Source organism: Tamandua tetradactyla, chromosome 4, assembly GCF_023851605.1.
Source record: "Tamandua tetradactyla isolate mTamTet1 chromosome 4, mTamTet1.pri, whole genome shotgun sequence".
Classification (NCBI taxonomy): Eukaryota; Metazoa; Chordata; class Mammalia; order Pilosa; family Myrmecophagidae; genus Tamandua; species Tamandua tetradactyla.
Genome location: NC_135330.1, coordinates 31,263,000 through 31,282,103, shown reverse-complemented (window position 1 = coordinate 31,282,103; position 19,104 = coordinate 31,263,000). Strand labels below are relative to the sequence as shown.

General features: G+C 44.0%; 1 protein-coding gene and 1 long non-coding RNA gene across 3 annotated transcripts in view; one reads left to right on the top strand and one right to left on the bottom strand.

Annotated features, from left to right (window-relative positions):
• LOC143680675 (uncharacterized) overlaps positions 1–19,104 on the top strand; it is a 47,093-nt gene that overhangs the window by 16,551 nt on the left and 11,438 nt on the right. The window lies entirely within an intron of this gene.
• BRINP2 (BMP/retinoic acid inducible neural specific 2) overlaps positions 1,324–19,104 on the bottom strand; it is a 125,426-nt gene continuing 107,645 nt past the window's right edge. The window contains exons 5-8 of the mRNA XM_077157093.1: positions 16,459–16,564; positions 13,821–14,057; positions 4,571–4,793; positions 1,324–2,906 (exon numbers count right to left, since the gene is read on the bottom strand). Coding sequence (XP_077013208.1) covers positions 1,790–2,906; positions 4,571–4,793; positions 13,821–14,057; positions 16,459–16,564 — 1,683 coding nt within the window. The 3' untranslated portion in view covers positions 1,324–1,789. The remainder of the gene's footprint in view (positions 2,907–4,570; positions 4,794–13,820; positions 14,058–16,458; positions 16,565–19,104) is intronic.

Sequence of the window (19,104 nt, the reverse complement as noted above, 5' to 3'; positions counted from 1 at the left end):
CATTACACTGTGTTTCTATCCTAGAAGCCTGCAGGGAAGTTGTGGAGAAAGAAATGCCCTAGATTGCTTCTCTTCCAAGGATTTCAGGTTCTTATAGCATGAAAGGTAGTTCAATGATTAAACATTATACCAGATTCTTTTCTATGCCACAATAAAGCTAAAAGAATCTTGGGCAGGTAGACATGACCATCCTCTCATTGTTTCCCAGTTACTTTTATACCAGCTAAGATGTACCACAGGTAGAGAATGAGATGCTTAGTATTTATGTGGTGACTTTTGTGTGAGTAAAATAGGGGTTGTCATGCCTACACATTGCACTTGGAGCATGTTCTGGGAAATTCTTCAGCAGCAGTGATGCTAGCAGCAGTGTAGGCAATGAGGACCCCCCTTTAGCAGGTTTTTGTCCTGCAGTTCTCCCTTGTGAGCAAGAATTTTTAGACTACTCTTTGTACAGTGGGAAATCCTGGGATTAGGATGTGTTAGACCTCACACCTGGGAAGAAAAGAGGGGGCAGTGAGATAACTCCCTGGGAGTTCTGTTTTACTGGTCATTTAATCTCTCTTCCTCTCTTCTTTCTGTGACACACACAGGTACCCCCATCAACACATGCATTCACTTGTGTATATACTAATCAACCAGTCTCCCCTACAGCAATATCCTCCATCCATGGACACCCATATGCCACATGCATAGCCATTAAAAAAATTTTCAGACAGTCCAAGAACTATACTCTTTTTTTCTCTTTTCTCTTTCTTTTTTTCTAAAAAAGGCCTTTTTAAAAAATATATTAGGGTGGTGCAATGATAGCTCAGTGGCAGAGTTCTTGCCTGCCATGCCGGAGACCTGGGTTCAATTCCCAGTGATGCCCATGCAAAAAAAGAAAAAAAAAGATATATATATATATAAATGGTAAATTTTACTCAGATGTTCACATGGCTGGAGAAGATTGACAAGGAAAACAATCACAAAATAATTTTTTTTGTTTAAAAAAAAGAACTTTTCCCTATCCATTGTCTCTCACTAACTTGACTGCTGCTTTCTTGCATGGAACGGGTGCTGTTCAAAAAGGTGCTCTGGGCAGACCCCAAGGGGATTGCAGTGCAAGGCCAGGCTCTGAAACTGGGGAGGCTGAGGAAGCTAGGGTGCTGAGAGTGGGAGAAGAGGGGGCAAGCCTGCCTGCCTGCCTGCCTGCCTGCCTGCCCTTATCATTCCTATGTTGGTTCCATTTCTGATGATTCCTAAGGTAGTGAATCTGAGGAGCAGTCAGTGTTCGGGAGCACGCAGAGGAGGCAGCATAAAAAAAGGAAGAACCAAGGTGGGGAAACACGAAACAACAACATTTTAAGAAATCTGGTTAAAAAGAATACAAAAGTGACTCCACAGAGGACAAGGAAGAGCTCCCACCCTCCCATTTTTGTCCCCTTCTGCTTTCTTGATTGATAAGAATCACTTTTAAGGATTTGTTTGTTTGTTTCACGGTTTGGCTGGTTCTTTTACTTAATCTTTCCCTTGGTTCCTCTCCTTCAACTGCATTCATTGTAGAAAGCACCGACTTATAGATCCAGGCTGCTGAGTTGTAGATTCCCTGTGGGAGTGTGTGTGTGTGTATGTGCACACACTGGTTCCTTCGATCTCCCACCTACTTCAGTCCAAGCCTCAAGGTTCCATCTGCTGGGTGCTGAGAGTCTCATGGGAGCACCCCATTGGCACTAAGGTTAGGACTTGGATTGTCTTTGCACCTGGGATCCGTGGATTTCCCTCCCTGCCCAGCACTGGAGTGAGCCCTCCATTAGCTACAGAGTTTGCCTGTCTCATACTCCACGGGATTTGGCAGCTTGGAGTTGAAAGCCCTCAGGGAGGATTGGATCCTGCCCACCTCATTGTTGGCCAGCTTGAGCCGATGTCGGAGCAAGCAGGAAAACAGGTCAAGACGGACTTTACCAGGTGGAGAAAGCTGGTTCACCCGGTCCCTAAGCTCAATGAGCTGCAAGAGGGCAGAGTCCTGGGAACCTTGAGTATATGGATAGTCCAGTTGGAGAATTAAGTCCCGGATAGCATCTGGGTCAAAGGGCAGGCTGTAGCCAAAGACCTGCAAGGTATTGATTTTCATGTAGCCAAGATTCTTGGAGGGATCAGTCATCTCCAAGGGCTCATAGTAGATTGTCTCATTGGAGCTATCATCCAGGGACTTGATTCGGCTCCGTAGGTAAACATGGACCGTTTCAAAGAAAGTCTTCCACCTGTTCCCCAAGGTGATAGTCCAGTTTTGGCACTGGGCAGCTGTGTCCACGTTAGTCCTTTCCCAGTCAGGGAAGTCACCCTCATTCACGGGCATGAACCAGCTCTCAGAATGGCTGCCCCCAAAGGGGTTGACATAGATGGCCATGACAGGCTCTAGGGTGCTGTTCTTGGTGAGGCAGATCTGCAGAGATAAGGCCAGCATCACGTGTACCAGCCCTGGCTTATACTTGTTGCTCTTCAGAGTGAGCAGCATGCGCTTCCTCCAGGAAGGGTCAAACCAGCTTCCCAGACGCATGTCATTGCTGATAAATATGGAGTGTACCTCGATGCGGCTGTCTCGCTTCTGCAGCAGGTACTTCAGCTCCAGGTCCTGCAGATCTGTCTCCAGCCCCAAGAAATTCTCCAAGGACTCGGCCACCTCTGGCCGGCACAGACCCTGGGCCAGCACATAGCCAGGGTTACAGCTCCCGCACCGTGTGCTGTTGTCCAGAGCACAGTGGGCACATGCAGACCCTTCACCCAAGGCACATGGGAGAGGGCCCTGGCAGGAAGATTGGTCATAGGGGCAAGTGCAGCTGTGGCTCTGTTCTAGGAAGGTGCCAGGGAAGGTGCTTTCTCCACAATAGAGGAGCGACTGGATGCGGTTCCACCAGTAGGACACGGGCCTTGGGGAAGAGAGAGAAAAATGAAGCAAGAGTCAAAGGTATCCACACATTGCCATCCTCCCTGAAGGCAGCAGGAAATTGACTAATGGGCAGGGAAGGTGAGGAGATGTATAAATGTCCCAAGCTCCTTAGTGGCTCTCTGGATAGTGGAAACCCTGCCACTCTAACTTGGAATGAGGAGTGAAGCCTGGAGCTCTGGGTCTGATGGATCAACACCATAAATATTTGACTTTAAACTGTCCTAGAGGTACCCAGTTTTATCTCTCCCCAGTACTACCTCATTCCCGTATTCTCCTGCAGAGAAAAATAAAAGCCTACAAAGGATCTCCACATATTGAATCAAATCCAAGTCATCAGCCTTCCAATCAACGTCTTCCAACAACTGGCTCCACAAACTCCTGACTTGATGCCAACTTCATTCTCACTTCACGGTTTCTGCCCTTTCTCTTCCCACTGCTTCTATCAGTCTTCTTTCAAGAGCAAGAAATTTCTCTTTCAAAATTTAGATTTCAGCTCTTATGTAACCTCCATGAAGAAGCCTTCACAGACTCCCCTTTCAAAAGAGCCACCCCAGTTACTTTCTCCAACGTCACCCTGTTTATATTTATTTCAAAGCAATTATCAGCATCTGAAACTATTGTTTTTACTTACTATTTATTTGGTTATGGACTCCTCTCCTGTAAAGAGCATGAGAGCAGGACACTACACTATCCACCAACATGTTTTCAGAAATTAGGATTGTTTCTGGTACATGGTAGGCATTTAACAAATACTCGTTAAAAAAAAAAAAGAAATCCTCACAAAAACCTTTGTCAACTTGTCCTCGCCTCTCATGCTTCTCTTCTTAGTCTATGCCTCAGCTAGTTGCAATGAGGGCAGCATCCCCTGCTTAGAATGCCCCACCTTAGATATATCAGGCCATTTCTACCTCTTCCCTCACAGTGTGGCCAAGACTGCCTCTTCTAAGTTGGCTTTCCACTCTGGCCTTTACCTTTTTGATTCATGTCCCATGATGTAATATACCATATAAGTGGCTGCCACATAGTTATAATTTTCTATATTTTTATGTTTCTGTATGTTTGTTAAATCTTCCCAATGAACTTATATCCCCTACAGTTTCATATTAGGCTATGTAGTAGGTACTTTGATAAGAACTTATTGAATAAATAAATGAATGAGTGAATAAATTAATGAATGCCTATGAAAAAGCAGCCCCACTCTGTTCCCAAAGGCACTGGGTCTCCACTTTCCTCCTGTAACCAAGAGCAGAGGACGATAGCTTGTTTGAAATCATCCATGTGTATTTCTCATTATATACAATTGGTATATGAGCTTTAACTCCACCCTTTTCTTTCCTAAAAAAAATTATTAAAGTGCAAATGAGAGAGTAAGAATTATAGTATTATTGGAATAATATTTGAATCTATGCTAATTTATATAAAAGTAAACATAGTTTCTCCCTCTCTCTCTCTCACTTCTTCTCCCACCAGACACAACTCACAACTGAGAATGACATACAAGTAGGCAGAGATGCCAGGACAATCATGAAGGCCATGTGTGAGTTACCATTCCCAGCTCTTCCACATTGGACAGAGGGCCCTCCCTGTCCTCAGCAGCCATGGGGTTGGTACTGGGCTCTGGACTGATGTCTGTTGGGTGCTCACCTCTCCTTAGGCAGGCGGAAGCGAGGCTGCCGATGGCAGCGCTTGCAGAGATTGAAGAGCCGGCGGACGATCCGATGGGTCTTCTTGAGCAGCACTTTCAAGCTGGCTCCCAGCTGCTGGTAACGGTGCTGGAGGTTAGTGTCCATGGCCCAGAACTGGGAGATGGCTGTGGAGTTAAGGAACCGGTCCTCAGGCAGCCGCTTCAGCAGGGTCTGGAACTCCTCTGTGGGCATGAACAAAGTAAGGAGAAGCTATTCAGAACCTGGGAGAGGCAACTGGGCCATGTCCATGCTCAGCTCAACCTCCAGAGTCACAGCACAAGGGAGGAGGTGTCACATGCATGCACCCTCTTTTAGATCCTTCTTTTTCTTTTAATGGCTTTATTGATATACAATTCACATACTAAAAAGTATGACTCCAGGATTCTTTCCTATTCTTCCTGCCCTTCATATGCTTCTGAATTTCAAAATAAATCTCTGTCACTATCAGCAGGGCCAGAGGTCCTGCTTTCAGCAATGACATTGAGATATATTTCTTTTCCTGTTTCTATTTGATTATAAGTCATCCACAATACCATGTCAGGCCAAACTTCTTCAAGAATACCATGACATATGTAGAATGGTATGATTTCTAAATGTTGGGTTAATTTCTTTTTTTCTGTTAATTAATTTTTAAAAAAAGGTCTAGTGTTTTAATATATTGAATTTTCTTTGATGCAAATTACATGATAAATACTTGTGAATAATTTGTAAAAAAAAGAATACCATGACACTTTTATGGAAGATGTGAGGCTCACATGAAGGTGAAAATGCACACAGAGGGACAAATGTGGACACAGAGAGAAGACAGAGCACCCAGGTCAGAAATCTTTCTTAGAAACCTTACTGTCCCCTGAGGCTAACCTATTCCGTCCATATCCATCTTTCTGACTCTCTAAGGTACTCTTCTTCTCTTTCCACCTTCAACTCTTAGCCAGACACCTATTCCTTCCTGTAGTTAATCCAGAAGCAATTGGATTCCCATTTCTTAGTTCCTACTGCATATATGAGCTGTTCTCAGAGATTTCTGGGTATGATATTTTTTTTCTGAACTCATTCTCAGACCTCTGTCCTCTGCTCTGCTCTTGGTACCAGGAATACCTGCAATCACCACATTTTTCCTGGTGGAGGTTTAGACAGCCCTTGTTTACTCATTAGCAGTAACTCATAGTGATGGAAATCTGAAGCCCTTTTCCATGTACTTCAGAATCATCAAATACAACCCATCACTATTAACCCAAAGCAGCTGGAGTAAGGTGGTGGGAATGGGATAGATATTCTCTTTGGCTACCAACTGCCTTGTCTAGGACTTGAAATGGAAATACTGTCTCAGATGGAAACACTGGTTTCTCATTACCTGCTTTCTCATTCCTCCAGAAGATTAGAGAAACATACCTACTGTGATGGTTAGATTCTGGTGTCAACTTGGCCAAGGGATTAAACATAGATGTCTGGTCAGGCATCTGCAAGGTTATTTCATGGCTGATTGATAAACCAGAATACTGGCATATTAAGTTATCAGTTGGTTGATTGCATCTGTGGCTGATTACATCTGCGTTCAACTAAGGCACATCTCCCACAATGAGATAATCCAATCAGTTGGAGGTTTTGTTTTTCTTTTAAAGAAGAAGAGAGACTTTTTCACTGCTTCTTTAGCCAGCAAGCCTCTCCTGTGAAGTCCATCCAGATCCTTCAATGGAGCTGCTAGCTTCATAGCATGCCTTACGATTTTAGACTCTTCTATTCCCACAGTTGCATGAGACACCTTTATAAATGTCACATTTATAGCTCTCTTGCTAGTTCTGTTTCTCTAGAGAACTCTGGTTAACACAGCTTGGTACTAGGACTGATTTTGAGAAACAGAATCTTAAAAATGTGTTTTTACCATTGGTTTTCTACTCTGACTATCAGACTCAGAGGCACTAATGACCGTTTCCAATAATCAAGATGGCACCAAGAGTCCATGGGGTGAGTTGGAAAAAGAGATACTAAAAATATCACCATTCAATCCATTAATTGTATGCTTATACAAGGCAAGGCTCTGGGTGAAAGTTTTTTTGTTTTGTTTTGTTTTTTGTATGTTATATGGCAGGGTTCATACAACTGAAAAAAAATGTCATCTTTTTCCATGTGAGTATCCCTTTATTGCAGCACCATTTCTTGAATTTTTTGTTTGTTTGTTTGGTTTTGTGTTTGTTTGCTTGCTGGCTGGCTTGTTTGGTTTGGGGAAGTGCATAGACCGGGAATTGAACTCAGGTCTTCTGAATGACAGGCGAGAATTCTACCAGTGAACTACCCATGCACCCCCTGGGTAATAATGTTTTTGACACCTTTATGGAGTTTTTTGGAATTAAGAGGTATAATGATGTTGGCTGATTATTGTTAGACATGCTGATAACAGTGATGTGGGAAAGGAATGAGCTGAAGGCTTCAAATTTGTACGTTAGGTGCCATACGAACAATGTAAAAGTTTCCATGTGTGCCCTGAAAGAAAATTTTATTTCCTGTGGCTGCAGACTTGAGATCTCTGAAGACCAGACACAGAGCCTTATTGCTCAAGTAGCAAATTTACAGCATAAACTAACATCTCAATCTTGCAGGTGTCTGCTTTTAAAGTAACGGCTTTGATTGGAAAAGAATAGGATCCTGAAACATGGGATGGTGATATATGGCTTGATAATGATGGCGGTGGGGAGACTGGCTCCCTGGAATCTGCCAAGCCTTTGCTATATAGACCAGTAATGGCATGCTCTGTGGAAAGAGATTCCCAACCTCCAGCCTGCCTTGAGGAAACAGCTTCCTAGCCTCCAGTCTCCCCAGAGGAGTCTGCCATCCACCCTCCACCTAAGGAGATTAACCCTTCAGTGCCTATTAACCCTATAACCACCTCTCTGTGGAAACAGCCCTCACTGCTCTGACTAGAGCAACTAATCCTGTTTTACCAGATGAAACTGCAACGGAATTTCCTGAGGTAATTGTCTTTAAAGACACTTCCATTTCTTTTCATGACTTACCCCTACTGCCCCTGTTTTCTTGAAGACCTATTACTAGACTAAAGAGCCAATAAGGCTGGAAAGGTGAGGTACAAAGTGTGACCCATGAGGAGGTATGCTATACTCCAAAAGAACTGCATGCGTTTTCCAATCTATATAGACAGAAATCAGGGGAATATGTGTGAGAACAGATATTAAGGGTGTGGGATAATGGTGGAAGGAATATAAAGTTGGATCAAGCTGAATTTATTGATATGGGCTGACTAAGCAGAGATTCTGTATTTGATGTTGTAGCTCGAGGGGTTAGAAAGGGCATTAATAGTTTGTTTGGATGGTTGGCTGAAATGTGGATCCAAAGGAGGTTCAAATGCCAGAACTGCCCTGGTATAATGTAGATGAGGGGAATCAGAGGTTCAGAGAAATTGGAATGGTAGTGTGGATTTATCATGGAAGATCTGCTCACATACCCCAGGAATGTCCAGAGGACACATCTTTCATGATGACCTTGAGAAATGAATTCACGAGACTACCCCCATAATCCCTGAAGAGCCCTGTAGTCAACCTTCTCTGCAGGTCAGATATTACTGAGGCTCTGCTCTCACTGAGCTGCAATCTTTGAACACAATGGGGATGATCAGATCCTGAGTTGGCAGAAGCCATGTGGTGACAGCCACCATAGGCAAGGTGGGCATGGCCACTATAATGGACAGCAGACTCAAAGTAGCAGTCAAAATAATCTGACTTGTAGAGACTTGTGGCATTGGCTAGTAGATCATGGGTTACCCTAGAAGTAAAATAGAAGGGCCATCTACTAAATTCTTGTTAGAGTTGTATAAGCAGTGGAATTCTAGGTCAAGTGAACAGAAGTCTAACTTGAATTACAAAAAGAGAGAGTCATGGCCCCTTAATCAATTCCCAGACTTAAGACCATTTACAGACCCAGAGCCCCTAGAATGAGGGGGGATGACTGGGTACGCTTGGGGAAGGACCCTTTCATACTATTCAAAATTTGCACTGTTGACCTTCCTCCCAGCCTTCCCCACGGAGACCTTCTCCAAGGAGCCTGTTACAAGAGTGACTGTGCACTGGGGAAAATGAAATTATCAGATATTTCATGGACACTGACTCAGAAGTGACACTAGTTCCAGGAGACCCCAAATGTCACTCTGGTCTACCTGTCAGTGTCGGGGTTTATGGAGGTCAGGGGATCGATGGAGTTTTAGCTCAGGTCTGTCTCACATTGGGTCCAGTGAATCCCTGGACCCAATCTGTGGTCATTCCCCAAGTTCTAGAATGCATAATTGGAATCAACATATTCAGCAACAGGCAGAATCCCCGCATTTGTTCGCTGACTTGTGGAGTGAGGGCCATTGTGGTAGGAAAGGCTAAGTGTTAGCCACTAGAACTGCTCCTACCTAGCAAAATAGTGAATCAGAAGCAATTTCATATTCTTGGAGGGATTACAGAGATTAGTGTCACTCTTAAGGACTTGAAGGATGCAGGGGTGGTGATTCACACCATATACCCATTCAATTCTCCTATTTGACTTGTGCAGAAAACAGATGGGACTCAGAGGATGATAGTAGGTTATTGTAAACTTAACCAGATGACTGCAGTGGAAACTGCTGTTCCAGATGTGGTATCATGGTTTGAGCAAATCAAAACATTCCCTGGTACCTGGTATGCAGCTATTGATCTAGCAAATCTTTTTTCTCAATAGCTGTTAGTAAGGATCACCAGAAACTGCATTCTGCTGGCAAGGCCAGCAGTATACTTTCATTGTCCTGCCTCAGGGGTGTATTACTCTCCAGCCCTACATCACATTCTTGTGTACAGAGACGTTGGTCTATTTTCCCTCCCACAGACTTCACATCGGTCCATTATATTGATGATATCATGCTGACTGGCCCTAGAGAGCAAGAAGTAGCAACTACTCTAGACTTATTGGAAAGGCATTTGCATGTCAGGGGATAGGAGACAAATCTATCAAAAATACAGGGGTCTTCCACCTCAGCAAAGTTTCTAGATGTCCAGTGGTATGGGGCATGTCAAGATATCTCTTCTAAGGTAAAGGATAAGCTGTTGCATCTGGCCTCTCCTACAACCAGAAAAGAGGCACAACACCTAGTTGGACCCTTTGTATTTGGGAGACAACATATTTCTCATTTGGGTGTGCTACTCTTGCCAGTTTACCAAATGACCAGAAAAGCTGCTAGTTTTGAGTGGGGACCAGAATAAGAGGAGGCTCTGAGACAAGTCCATGCTGCTGTGCAAGCTGTTCTGCCACTTGGGCAATATGATCCAGCAGATCCAATAGAGCTGGAGTTGTCAGTCGCAAAGGCTGTTTGGAGCCTTTGGCAGGTCCCTATAGGAGAATCACAACACAGGTATTTACTATCCACTGCAGATAACTACTTTCCTTTTGAGAAATAGCTTTTGGCCTGCTATTGAGCCTTAGTAGAAACTGAATGCTTAACCATGGGTCATTAAGTTACCATGAGACCTGAGTTGCTTATCGTGAGCTGGGTGTTGTCTGGCCCACCAAGTCATAAAGTTGGGCATGCCAGTCATAACATGGAAATGGTACATTAGAGAAAGGGTTCAAGCAGGTCCTGAATACACAGTAAGTTACATGAGGAAGTGGCCCAAATGCCCATGGTCCCCTCCTCTGCCACATTACCCTCTCTTTCCAAGACCAGAGCTATAGCCTCTTGGGGAGTTCCTTAGTGTCAGTTGATTAAGGAAGAGAAAACTCAGGCCTGGTTAACAAATGGTTCTGCATGATACACACTACCCAGGAATGGACAGCTGCAGCACTACGACCCCTTTCTGGGATGTCCTTAAAGGACAGTGGTGAGGGAAAATCCACCCAGTGGGCAGAACATCAATCAGTGCACCTGGCTGTTCATTTTGCTTGGAAGGAGAACTAGCCAGATTTGCATCTATATACTGACACATGGGGCTGTTGTTAATGGTTTGGCTGGATGGTCAGGGACTTGGAAGGGGCATGATTGGAAAATTAGTGACAAAGAGGTCTGGAGAAGAGGTGTGTGGATAGACCTTACCAAGTGAGCAAAGAACATGAAGATATTTGTGTCCCATGTGAATGCTCACCAGAGGGTGATGTCAGCCAAGGAAGATTTTAATAATCAAGTGTATAAGATGGCCCAATCTGTGGATACAAGTCATCCTTTTTTCCAAGCCACTCTTACCATTACCCAATGAGCTCATGAATAAAGTGGGCATGGGGGTAGGGATGGAAGTTATGCCTGGACTCAGCAACATGGACTTCCACTCACAAAGGCTAGCTTGGCTCTGGCCACTGTTGAGTGCCCAATCTGCCAACAGCATAGACCCACGCTCAGTCTCTAATATAGTACCATTCCCTGAGGTGATCAGCCTGCTACCTGGTGGCAGGTTGATTACATTGAACCACTTCCATTATGGAAGGGGCAGCAATTTGTTCTAACTGAAATAGACACATACTCTGGACACAGGTTTGCCTTCCTTGCATGCAATGTTTCTGCAAAAACTACCATCCGTGGATTTACAGAATGCCTTATCTACTATCATGGTATTCCACGCAACATTTCTTCTGATCAAGGAATCCACTTCACAGCAAATGAAGGGAGGATATGGGCACATCCTCATGAAATTCCCTGATCTTAACATGCTCCCCATCATCCAGAGACAGTTTGTTTGATAAGACTGTGGAATAGCCTTTTGAAGACCCAATTATGGTGCCAACTAGGGTGCAAGACCCTGCAAGGCTTGGGCAATGTTCTCCAGGAGGCTTATGCTCTGAATCAGCATCCACTCTATGGTGCTGTTTCTCCCATAGCCAGGATTCAGAGGTCCAGGAATCAAGGGGCAGAAATGAGAATGACCCTCACTATCACCTCTAGTGATCCACTAGGAAAATTTTTGCTTCCTGTCCCTGAAACCTTAAGCTCTTCTGGTCTACAGGTCTTAGCTCCAAAAGGAGGAGTGCTCCTTCCAGGAGACACAACAATGATTCTATTGAACTGGAAGTTAAAACTGCCATTTCAGGCTTCATGCCACTGAACCAACAGGCATGAAAGGGGATTACTGTTCTGTTTGGGGTGATTGATCCTGACTATCAAGGGGAAATGGGACTGCAACTACACACTGGAGGTAAAGAAGAGTTTTCCTGGAATCAGGAGATCCCCTAGGGTACCTTTTAGTACTACCAAGCCCTGTGATTAAAGTCAATGGAAAAATGCAAGAACCCAATTCCAGCAGGACTACTAATGGCCCAGAAACTTCAGGAATGTAGGTCTGTGTCCCCTGACCTGGCAAAGAAGCACAGTTAGCTGAAGTGCTTGCTGAGAGTAAAGGGAACATGAAATGGGTAGTGGAAGAAGATAATGATAAATATGAACTATGACCACATGACTCATTACAGAAACAGGGACTGTGATTGTATGAATATTTTCTCCTTGTTCTGCTATGAGTATGTTTTCATTTGTACATAAGCAAATATCTTGTTTTCCTATTATCATATCACATAAGTTGTATTGTTTATGTTATAGTATTTATGTCATAGGACATGAAGTTTAAGAGTGAATGTTACTTAGGGACTCATACCCTATTCTGGAGAGATGCCTTGCGTTTTCAGTTGTATGCAGGACAGTTGAGTATTAATAGGTGAAACATATGTCTGTTATTGTGATTATTTGGAAATTAAGTGTGTTTCAAGGTGATGTGTATAGCTGCCAAGGTTACAAGGGCTAGACTGTGATGGTTAAGTTCTGGTGTCAACTTGGCCAAGTGATTATGCTCAGTTGTCTGGTCAGGCAAGCACTGACCTGATCATTACTACAAAGATAGTTTGTGGCTGGTTGATAAACTGGAAGGCTGGTGTATTAAACCATCAGTCAGTTGATTGCATCTGTGGCTGATTATATCTGCGATCATCTAAAGGCACATCTCCCACAATGAGATAATCTAATCAATTGAAAGCTTTTAAGAAGAAGAGAGGCTCTTTCACTGCTCCTTCAGCCAGCGAACCTCTCTTCTGAAGTTCATCCAGACTCTTCATCGGAGTTGCCAGCTTCAAAGCCTGCCCTACAGATTTTGGACTCTTCCATTTCCATGGTTGCATGAGACACCTTTATAAATCTCATATTTACAGATATCTCCTGTTGATTCTGTTTCTCTAGAGAACTCTGATGATCACATCTAATAATGGCACTAATAACTAGTATATAGTTATTTTAAGGAATCATTTAAGTATGTAGAAGGGTATAGAGAAAAATAGGATGACTTTCTATTTTTCTGTCACCTCTTTGACCATATTGGCTTCAGATTTTTTAACGATATAAGGCAAACCACATATACTAATAGGTCCCAGACTTCCTCTCTGTCTCTACTCAGAAGCAACTGCATTCTTGATATTTTCTTTATTATTATGATGTAATTTCTGTTTACTATAAATATATTAATCATGAAATATATTGACTATTAGTTATCATGCTTTAAATATCATATAAATAGTAATATAGAAAACATAACTGTCTTCATCTTGCTCTTTCTCCAACATTATGTTTGAGAAATAGCCACATAATGATCATTCATTTAGAATTTCAACATATGAACCATGAAGAGTCTTTTATGCTTTAATTTCACAAGTATTATCTCATATGATTCTTCCATCCATCTATTAATATCATGATCCCTCTTTTAAACATAGGGAAATGAAGGCATTGATAAGCTACATGACTAGTCCAGGGTCATAAAGACTATGAGTTATAGACAAGCATGCCAAGCTAAATCTTCTGTGTCCGAGTCTCAACCAACAGCAACAACCAACATCTAGCACATACTTATTGCCTGCTGTGTACCTAGAACTATTCTGTACTGTAGGTTTCATTCATTCAACAAATATTCATTATGCGTACAATTGCAGGCTTGTTCTAGGCATGGTAGAATCAGTAGCAAATAAGACAGACAAGGCCTTTGTCCTCAAGTATTCAGAAACTGAGCTTAAAGACCATAAAACATATGTCTTATGTAGGTGTTATGCTCCTTTACATATGAAAAATAAACAAAATAAAATTGAGACTGGGGCTTGTAACATGACCTGCTTGAGGTCACATAGGCGGTAAGTGGCAGAACCAGAATTCAAGACAAATTTCCCATGTTTTTGCCCTGACCCACACAGCCACCTCACATTGACAGAGCCTGCTGGTTGCTCACCTGACTCCTCAAACTGCCGGTTGTGAGTTGCCCAGGAGTCCTGGATCTGCAGTAGGCTCTCTTCCATGGCCTGGATGTCCGTGTCTGGACAGTTGCATTCTGGGAAGGCAGGGCCACACTGGCACCAGCAGTCATTCTCCTTGCAGACAAGCTCGCCCTCAGAGCTGCACGTGATGTAGCTGAGTGCTGCAGCCACAAAGCGCTCCCGCAAGTACTCGGGCAGCAGCACCTGCAGGCCTGGGGAAAGGATGTGCCAGAGAATCATCAGGCAGAAGCAGTGGGGACTCAGTTTCCCACACCCAAGGCCACAGGAGACCCAGCTGGGTTTCTGCTGACTTGTGCATCCTGGGCACAAGAATGGTCACCCCAGGGCCTGATCCTGCTGAGCTGGTTGGGAGAGATGGTTACTGCTGCCCCAATGACAGATGGGGGAGGATCCAGAAATGCAGATGAAGAACATCAAAGCCCAAGGCTTAGCTGAACCCCTCACATCAGCCAAATTGAGAGCCAGCATATCATAAGTACAGGTTTATTGGCTACATAATCAGCATTTCTAGGATGGAAACGGGAAGATGTTTCAGATAAAAGAACAGCTTAGAGCCCTCATGGGGGAGGAATCAAGACTCGATGAGCTTTTTGCTCTGCTTTCAGTAGTCATCCTGTTTCTAACTTAACTGGGATTAGCAGTCAGCACTTTAGGATGTTACTGAATGCTGACCCTCCAAAGACGGAGGACGTGGGCCTGATTAGGTGGGAGAGATACGTGCTGGTGGGCGTAGAATAGGCAGGCACTATGCCAAGTACTTTCCATATATGATCACACTGAGGCTCTTGCAGGTGAGGACAGCACAGCCCAAAAAGTGTAAGTCATCTGCCCAAGGTGACAGGAGCAGTGAAATCTCGGTGCTCGGCATCAGACCCTGTCCTTTTCCCCACAGGTCACAGTCCGTAACTGGGACCGGCTGCCCCATCATCATAAGATTTAACTCTTTAGGAGACTGAAAGTAGGATGGTCGTAGACAACCCAAAGGCAGCCAGACCTGGTTAGATATCAATGATACCCAGTTCTACTTTTCCAATTAGTTTCTTGTGATCTTGGATAAACTCCACTAAACTGCTCAAGTCTTAGTTTTTCCCCCCATTTGAGGTACCTATCAGTTTACCCCTGTGCTGATCAAGCCACAGAGAAGGTGGCTTTTAGACGGTCACCAAGGAATGAACCCAGGACAGAACTTTAAATGCTGCTGGGCCACATTTAAGGTTGCACTTGAGGGAGGCTTCCCCCAAGTAGGGCCTTTCCAGCTGTGAGAAATTGTGCCAGTCAAGTGAGGGATATGAGGACTTCTTGAAAGAATGCACTCCCCTTTCCTCAAATGCCCACCAGCTCTTCATTTCTATATTTCTTGACCCTGTCCTTGGCATTAAATCAGAGAGCCCAAACTTAAAGTCTCAACAGACTGCAGAAAAAAACTTGAAATTGCTAACAGCGGGAGACGTTTGCTGTACTTCTCGTTTGAGGTCTACTTCCTGTGCTGAAACCACTCCTATGTTTTTCTTTCTTGACATCATGCCTCCACAGTGGCACTTGAGCAGCCTTCCCTGTATACCCTGTCCATGTGCTTGCGTTCAACACGCACCTGTCTCCAAGTCCTTTCTTCTCACCCTCCCTCCCCATTACCTCCTTCTTCTTCACCATAACATTTTCCATTGCTAAAAAATAAGTGCCCGGAGCAATGTCTGCATGAGTGATGGGCTATAAAATTAAATGGCATAAACTATTTCAAATGAACCACCAGACATTTTGAACTTCACTCATCCCTAATTTCCAGACACAGACTCAGCTCATCCAGGGACATAGGAGAAGAGGGATGCTAATCACATTAGGTAGTTCTAAATGAGAGGAATCTTTTACTCCTCTTTATTGTATATTCCTTGACTCATTGGTGTGTCCCATCTGGCTCAGACTGCCTGGAATTTGTAATCAGAGATTCTGGTTGAGGGCTATTGATTTGCTAATGCCGAGACAATAATATCTTAAACAGAGTCCAATTCAGTTAGGCCTTTAAAAAATGAACTTTTCCCACTGCCAAACAGAGCCATCTGAATCAATTTGCATAGCCCTGGTCCCCAGGATGCCCAGAGGCAACAGAGAGTGGTTGCTGAGCGCCTTCCCTTATCTCTCAGCCTCCAGACCTAGTGTATTTCCCTTTCATTGTCCTTTCCCATTTTGCTTTGTTTTGCCTCCTGTCAAGGCTCCTATTCCTCTGGCACTCTTCTGGCTTTGACTCTCCCATGGAAGATCACAAACTTACAACTGTCAAAGTAGGTCAAGACTTATAAGGATGGGTGTGTTGTTCCTTATAGGATAGTGATAGAGGTCTCTGGAAGGAATATTAGGTGGGAGGATTTGGACATCAAATGAGATGAGTAAGGGGCCTTGGGTATAGGGAAAACCATATCAGAAATTTTCTGGAAAAAGTGATGGAAAGTTGTTAAACACAGGTCTCAGAAGTTGGGGTCATTCTTGTCTTAAGAAGGATTTGGCCAAGTGGGACAGAAAGGATTATTTCTTGCCAGTTAATGATTCAAGCATTTCACCAGGTGTGAAAAGTGTTGAAAACATCAAGCTACTGCTTACCTAGTAGTTGAACTTTGTTCTCTGGACTCTGCACCAGAACCGAGCTGACCGAGTCCAGATTATCATAGTTGCTACAACCCAGAGGACCAGTCCTTGTCTCTGTGACCTAGAGAAGGGAAAGGAGAGTGTGGATTTATAGAACAGGTGGAGACCTTCCCTTGGACTTTCCTTTCTCAAGCCGTCCAGTCTTAGACTTTTGCTTCCTGTCCCTGACTAAGCCAAAGGAACGGCATGTGCCTTTCCCTACCCCAGGATCAGAAAGTCACTTTGCTTCTATCTTCTGAAACAGAATGTTTCTGGGTTGTCTAGCTGGCAGCAGCATTTGTCCATGAGTGGCTGCCTATCAGAGCGAGCCAAAGTGAATTTCTGTCTGGGAAGAGGAAATTCAATAAATGTAGGCAGAGGACGTAGAGGAGGAGCGAGACCTTTAAGCTGGCATCACCCCTTCTTTCCCTCCCCAGAGGAAGACAGGAGGCTAGATGAAAAGGCCCTGTGGGCTTGTGCTGAGCCCAGCTGCATCTGCTGGATGTGGTGCCCACAGGCCTTAAGGATCCCGAAGATGAAAAGCACTAGAGAAATAGGGGTTATGAGTATTATTATTAGTATTAAACATTTAAGTCCCACCTCGGCACTGAGATGTCCTTAGAGAAAATCAGCCATGGGCTTACTGCATATTTTAATAAGTATATTAAATATACATAAACTCTTATAGCCATGTAATATTCCAAAACACCATAGAGTCATTTTAAAATATTATAAAGTTGGCCCATCAGTTTTTCTCCGATGTTTAAAGTAGAAGATGAAAAATGGGAGCTTTAAATGCACTGAAATAATTATGTAATAAGAATGATGGGAACCTGAGGCCCTGTCTTCTCAGGATCTCCAAAGACTTTGCCAACAATCAATCAACCAATCAACAAGTACTTATTGAGCAGCCACTGTTCAGTTCCATACAATTCATCAAACATTCAGAGTGCTTTTCTCCAAGTTTTTCAAGCAGCCTGTCCTGACTCCTCCGACCTTTTCTCCTGGCTCCAGGACCCCGGGCTTTGCAGCAAGCAAACAAGCTGCAATTTTACCTCCTTTCACATCCTTTTTGTGTTTGCATCTGATTAATATCTGTCCTCCCTTCCCCCCACCCCACCCCCCACCCACTAAGTTCCCTATCTCTTTTGACAGTAATATGCTCAGTGCCTGGAGCATGGTGGGTACACAGTGATGGAGAAAGTGTGTGAATGACTTTTTGCAGGTTTTGGGTCTGGGCACAAAGACATACAAACTATAGATTATGTTCTCCGGGGGTTACAATATGTGAGAGAAGTGGGCACATACACAACTGACTGATACACACCCATCTCCAGGCAGAAACAATATGTCATAATGAACACGTGCACTACACCTCTAAACAAAGGGAAAAGCAGGGAATTAGCAGAGAAGACACCATCTGAGTTGTTTCTTAAGGACAGGCAGGGAGTGGGCAGGTGGGAAAGGGAGGAGAAAGTACTCTAAGGAGAAGAAAAGGCAGCACAATCTCTGCTAGATACCATTGTGAATGTTAGGTTCACATAAGGCTCGGAGGCAAACTGACCACAGGTGAAGGAATTTATTCAGGCACCAACATGGTGGGGTCAGATTTCAGCCTGCCAGGGAGAGCAGTTAGAGGTTCTTTTATATCTGAGGGACTGGGCTGGGGGATAAGTGACACGTGGTTTTGGTGGGCGCTGGAAAGTTGGGGAGCTAGCAACTCTTCATTGCTGGGGTTTAAAATTTAAACATTGCTATAGTTTGGGCAGGGTTCTAACTGCTGGAGTTTTGGTGGGCACTGAGCAAGGGAATTCAATACAGGGATTCAGTTGTCTGAGGGTGGATGTTGTGTCAAAGGGTTATTTCAGAAATGCAGTCTGCAACTCCAGTGTGGAGAGACCTATATTAAGGGCTGGTGACATCATGGGAGTGGGAGAGGGGGTGTTTGAGGGTTCTGGGGTATTCTAACAGTGAACACCAAACTGTAAGTGACATCCTCAAAGAGAGATTGGTATACTTAGCCTTCAAAATGACACATGGAACAGAGCAATCAAATGAGAGATGGTGTGGGATTGACTTAAATTACAGAGGGGTGAGAGACAGGAGAGAGACCCTTATAGCTTAGAGCAGTCTGAGAAGGCTTTCTGGAGGAGGTGAGCCATATATTGGTCTTGAAGGATGAGTCAGGGTAGCAGGGGAAGGAGAGGGAGTTGAGAGAGAGAGAGAGAGAGAGAGGCAATTCCAGATGAAGGCAGAAGTGTGGCAATATGCATGAGATATGAGGAGCAAGAATCCACCTGAACGAAGAGCAGGACCAAGACCAAAACGGGAGCAACAGCTTCTCTATAGTCTACTAGGCTCTCTTCCTGAGGTCACCCACTTGACCTTCACCACAACTCTTAGGGACAAATCTCACTGCAATCACACTCCAAGGCAGAAAACCAGGGTTCAGAGTTACATGCTGGAAATCAAGAGCTGTTGAGGAACAGAAGCAGGATTTTTACTTTAGAGTTGCCAGACTCCAGTTCAATAACCCTTTTGCCTCCTGTGAAAGCAGGTCCAAGGACTGCAGAACATATTGTGAATTAACACTCATTTAGATGAAACAGACCAGTCTACCCA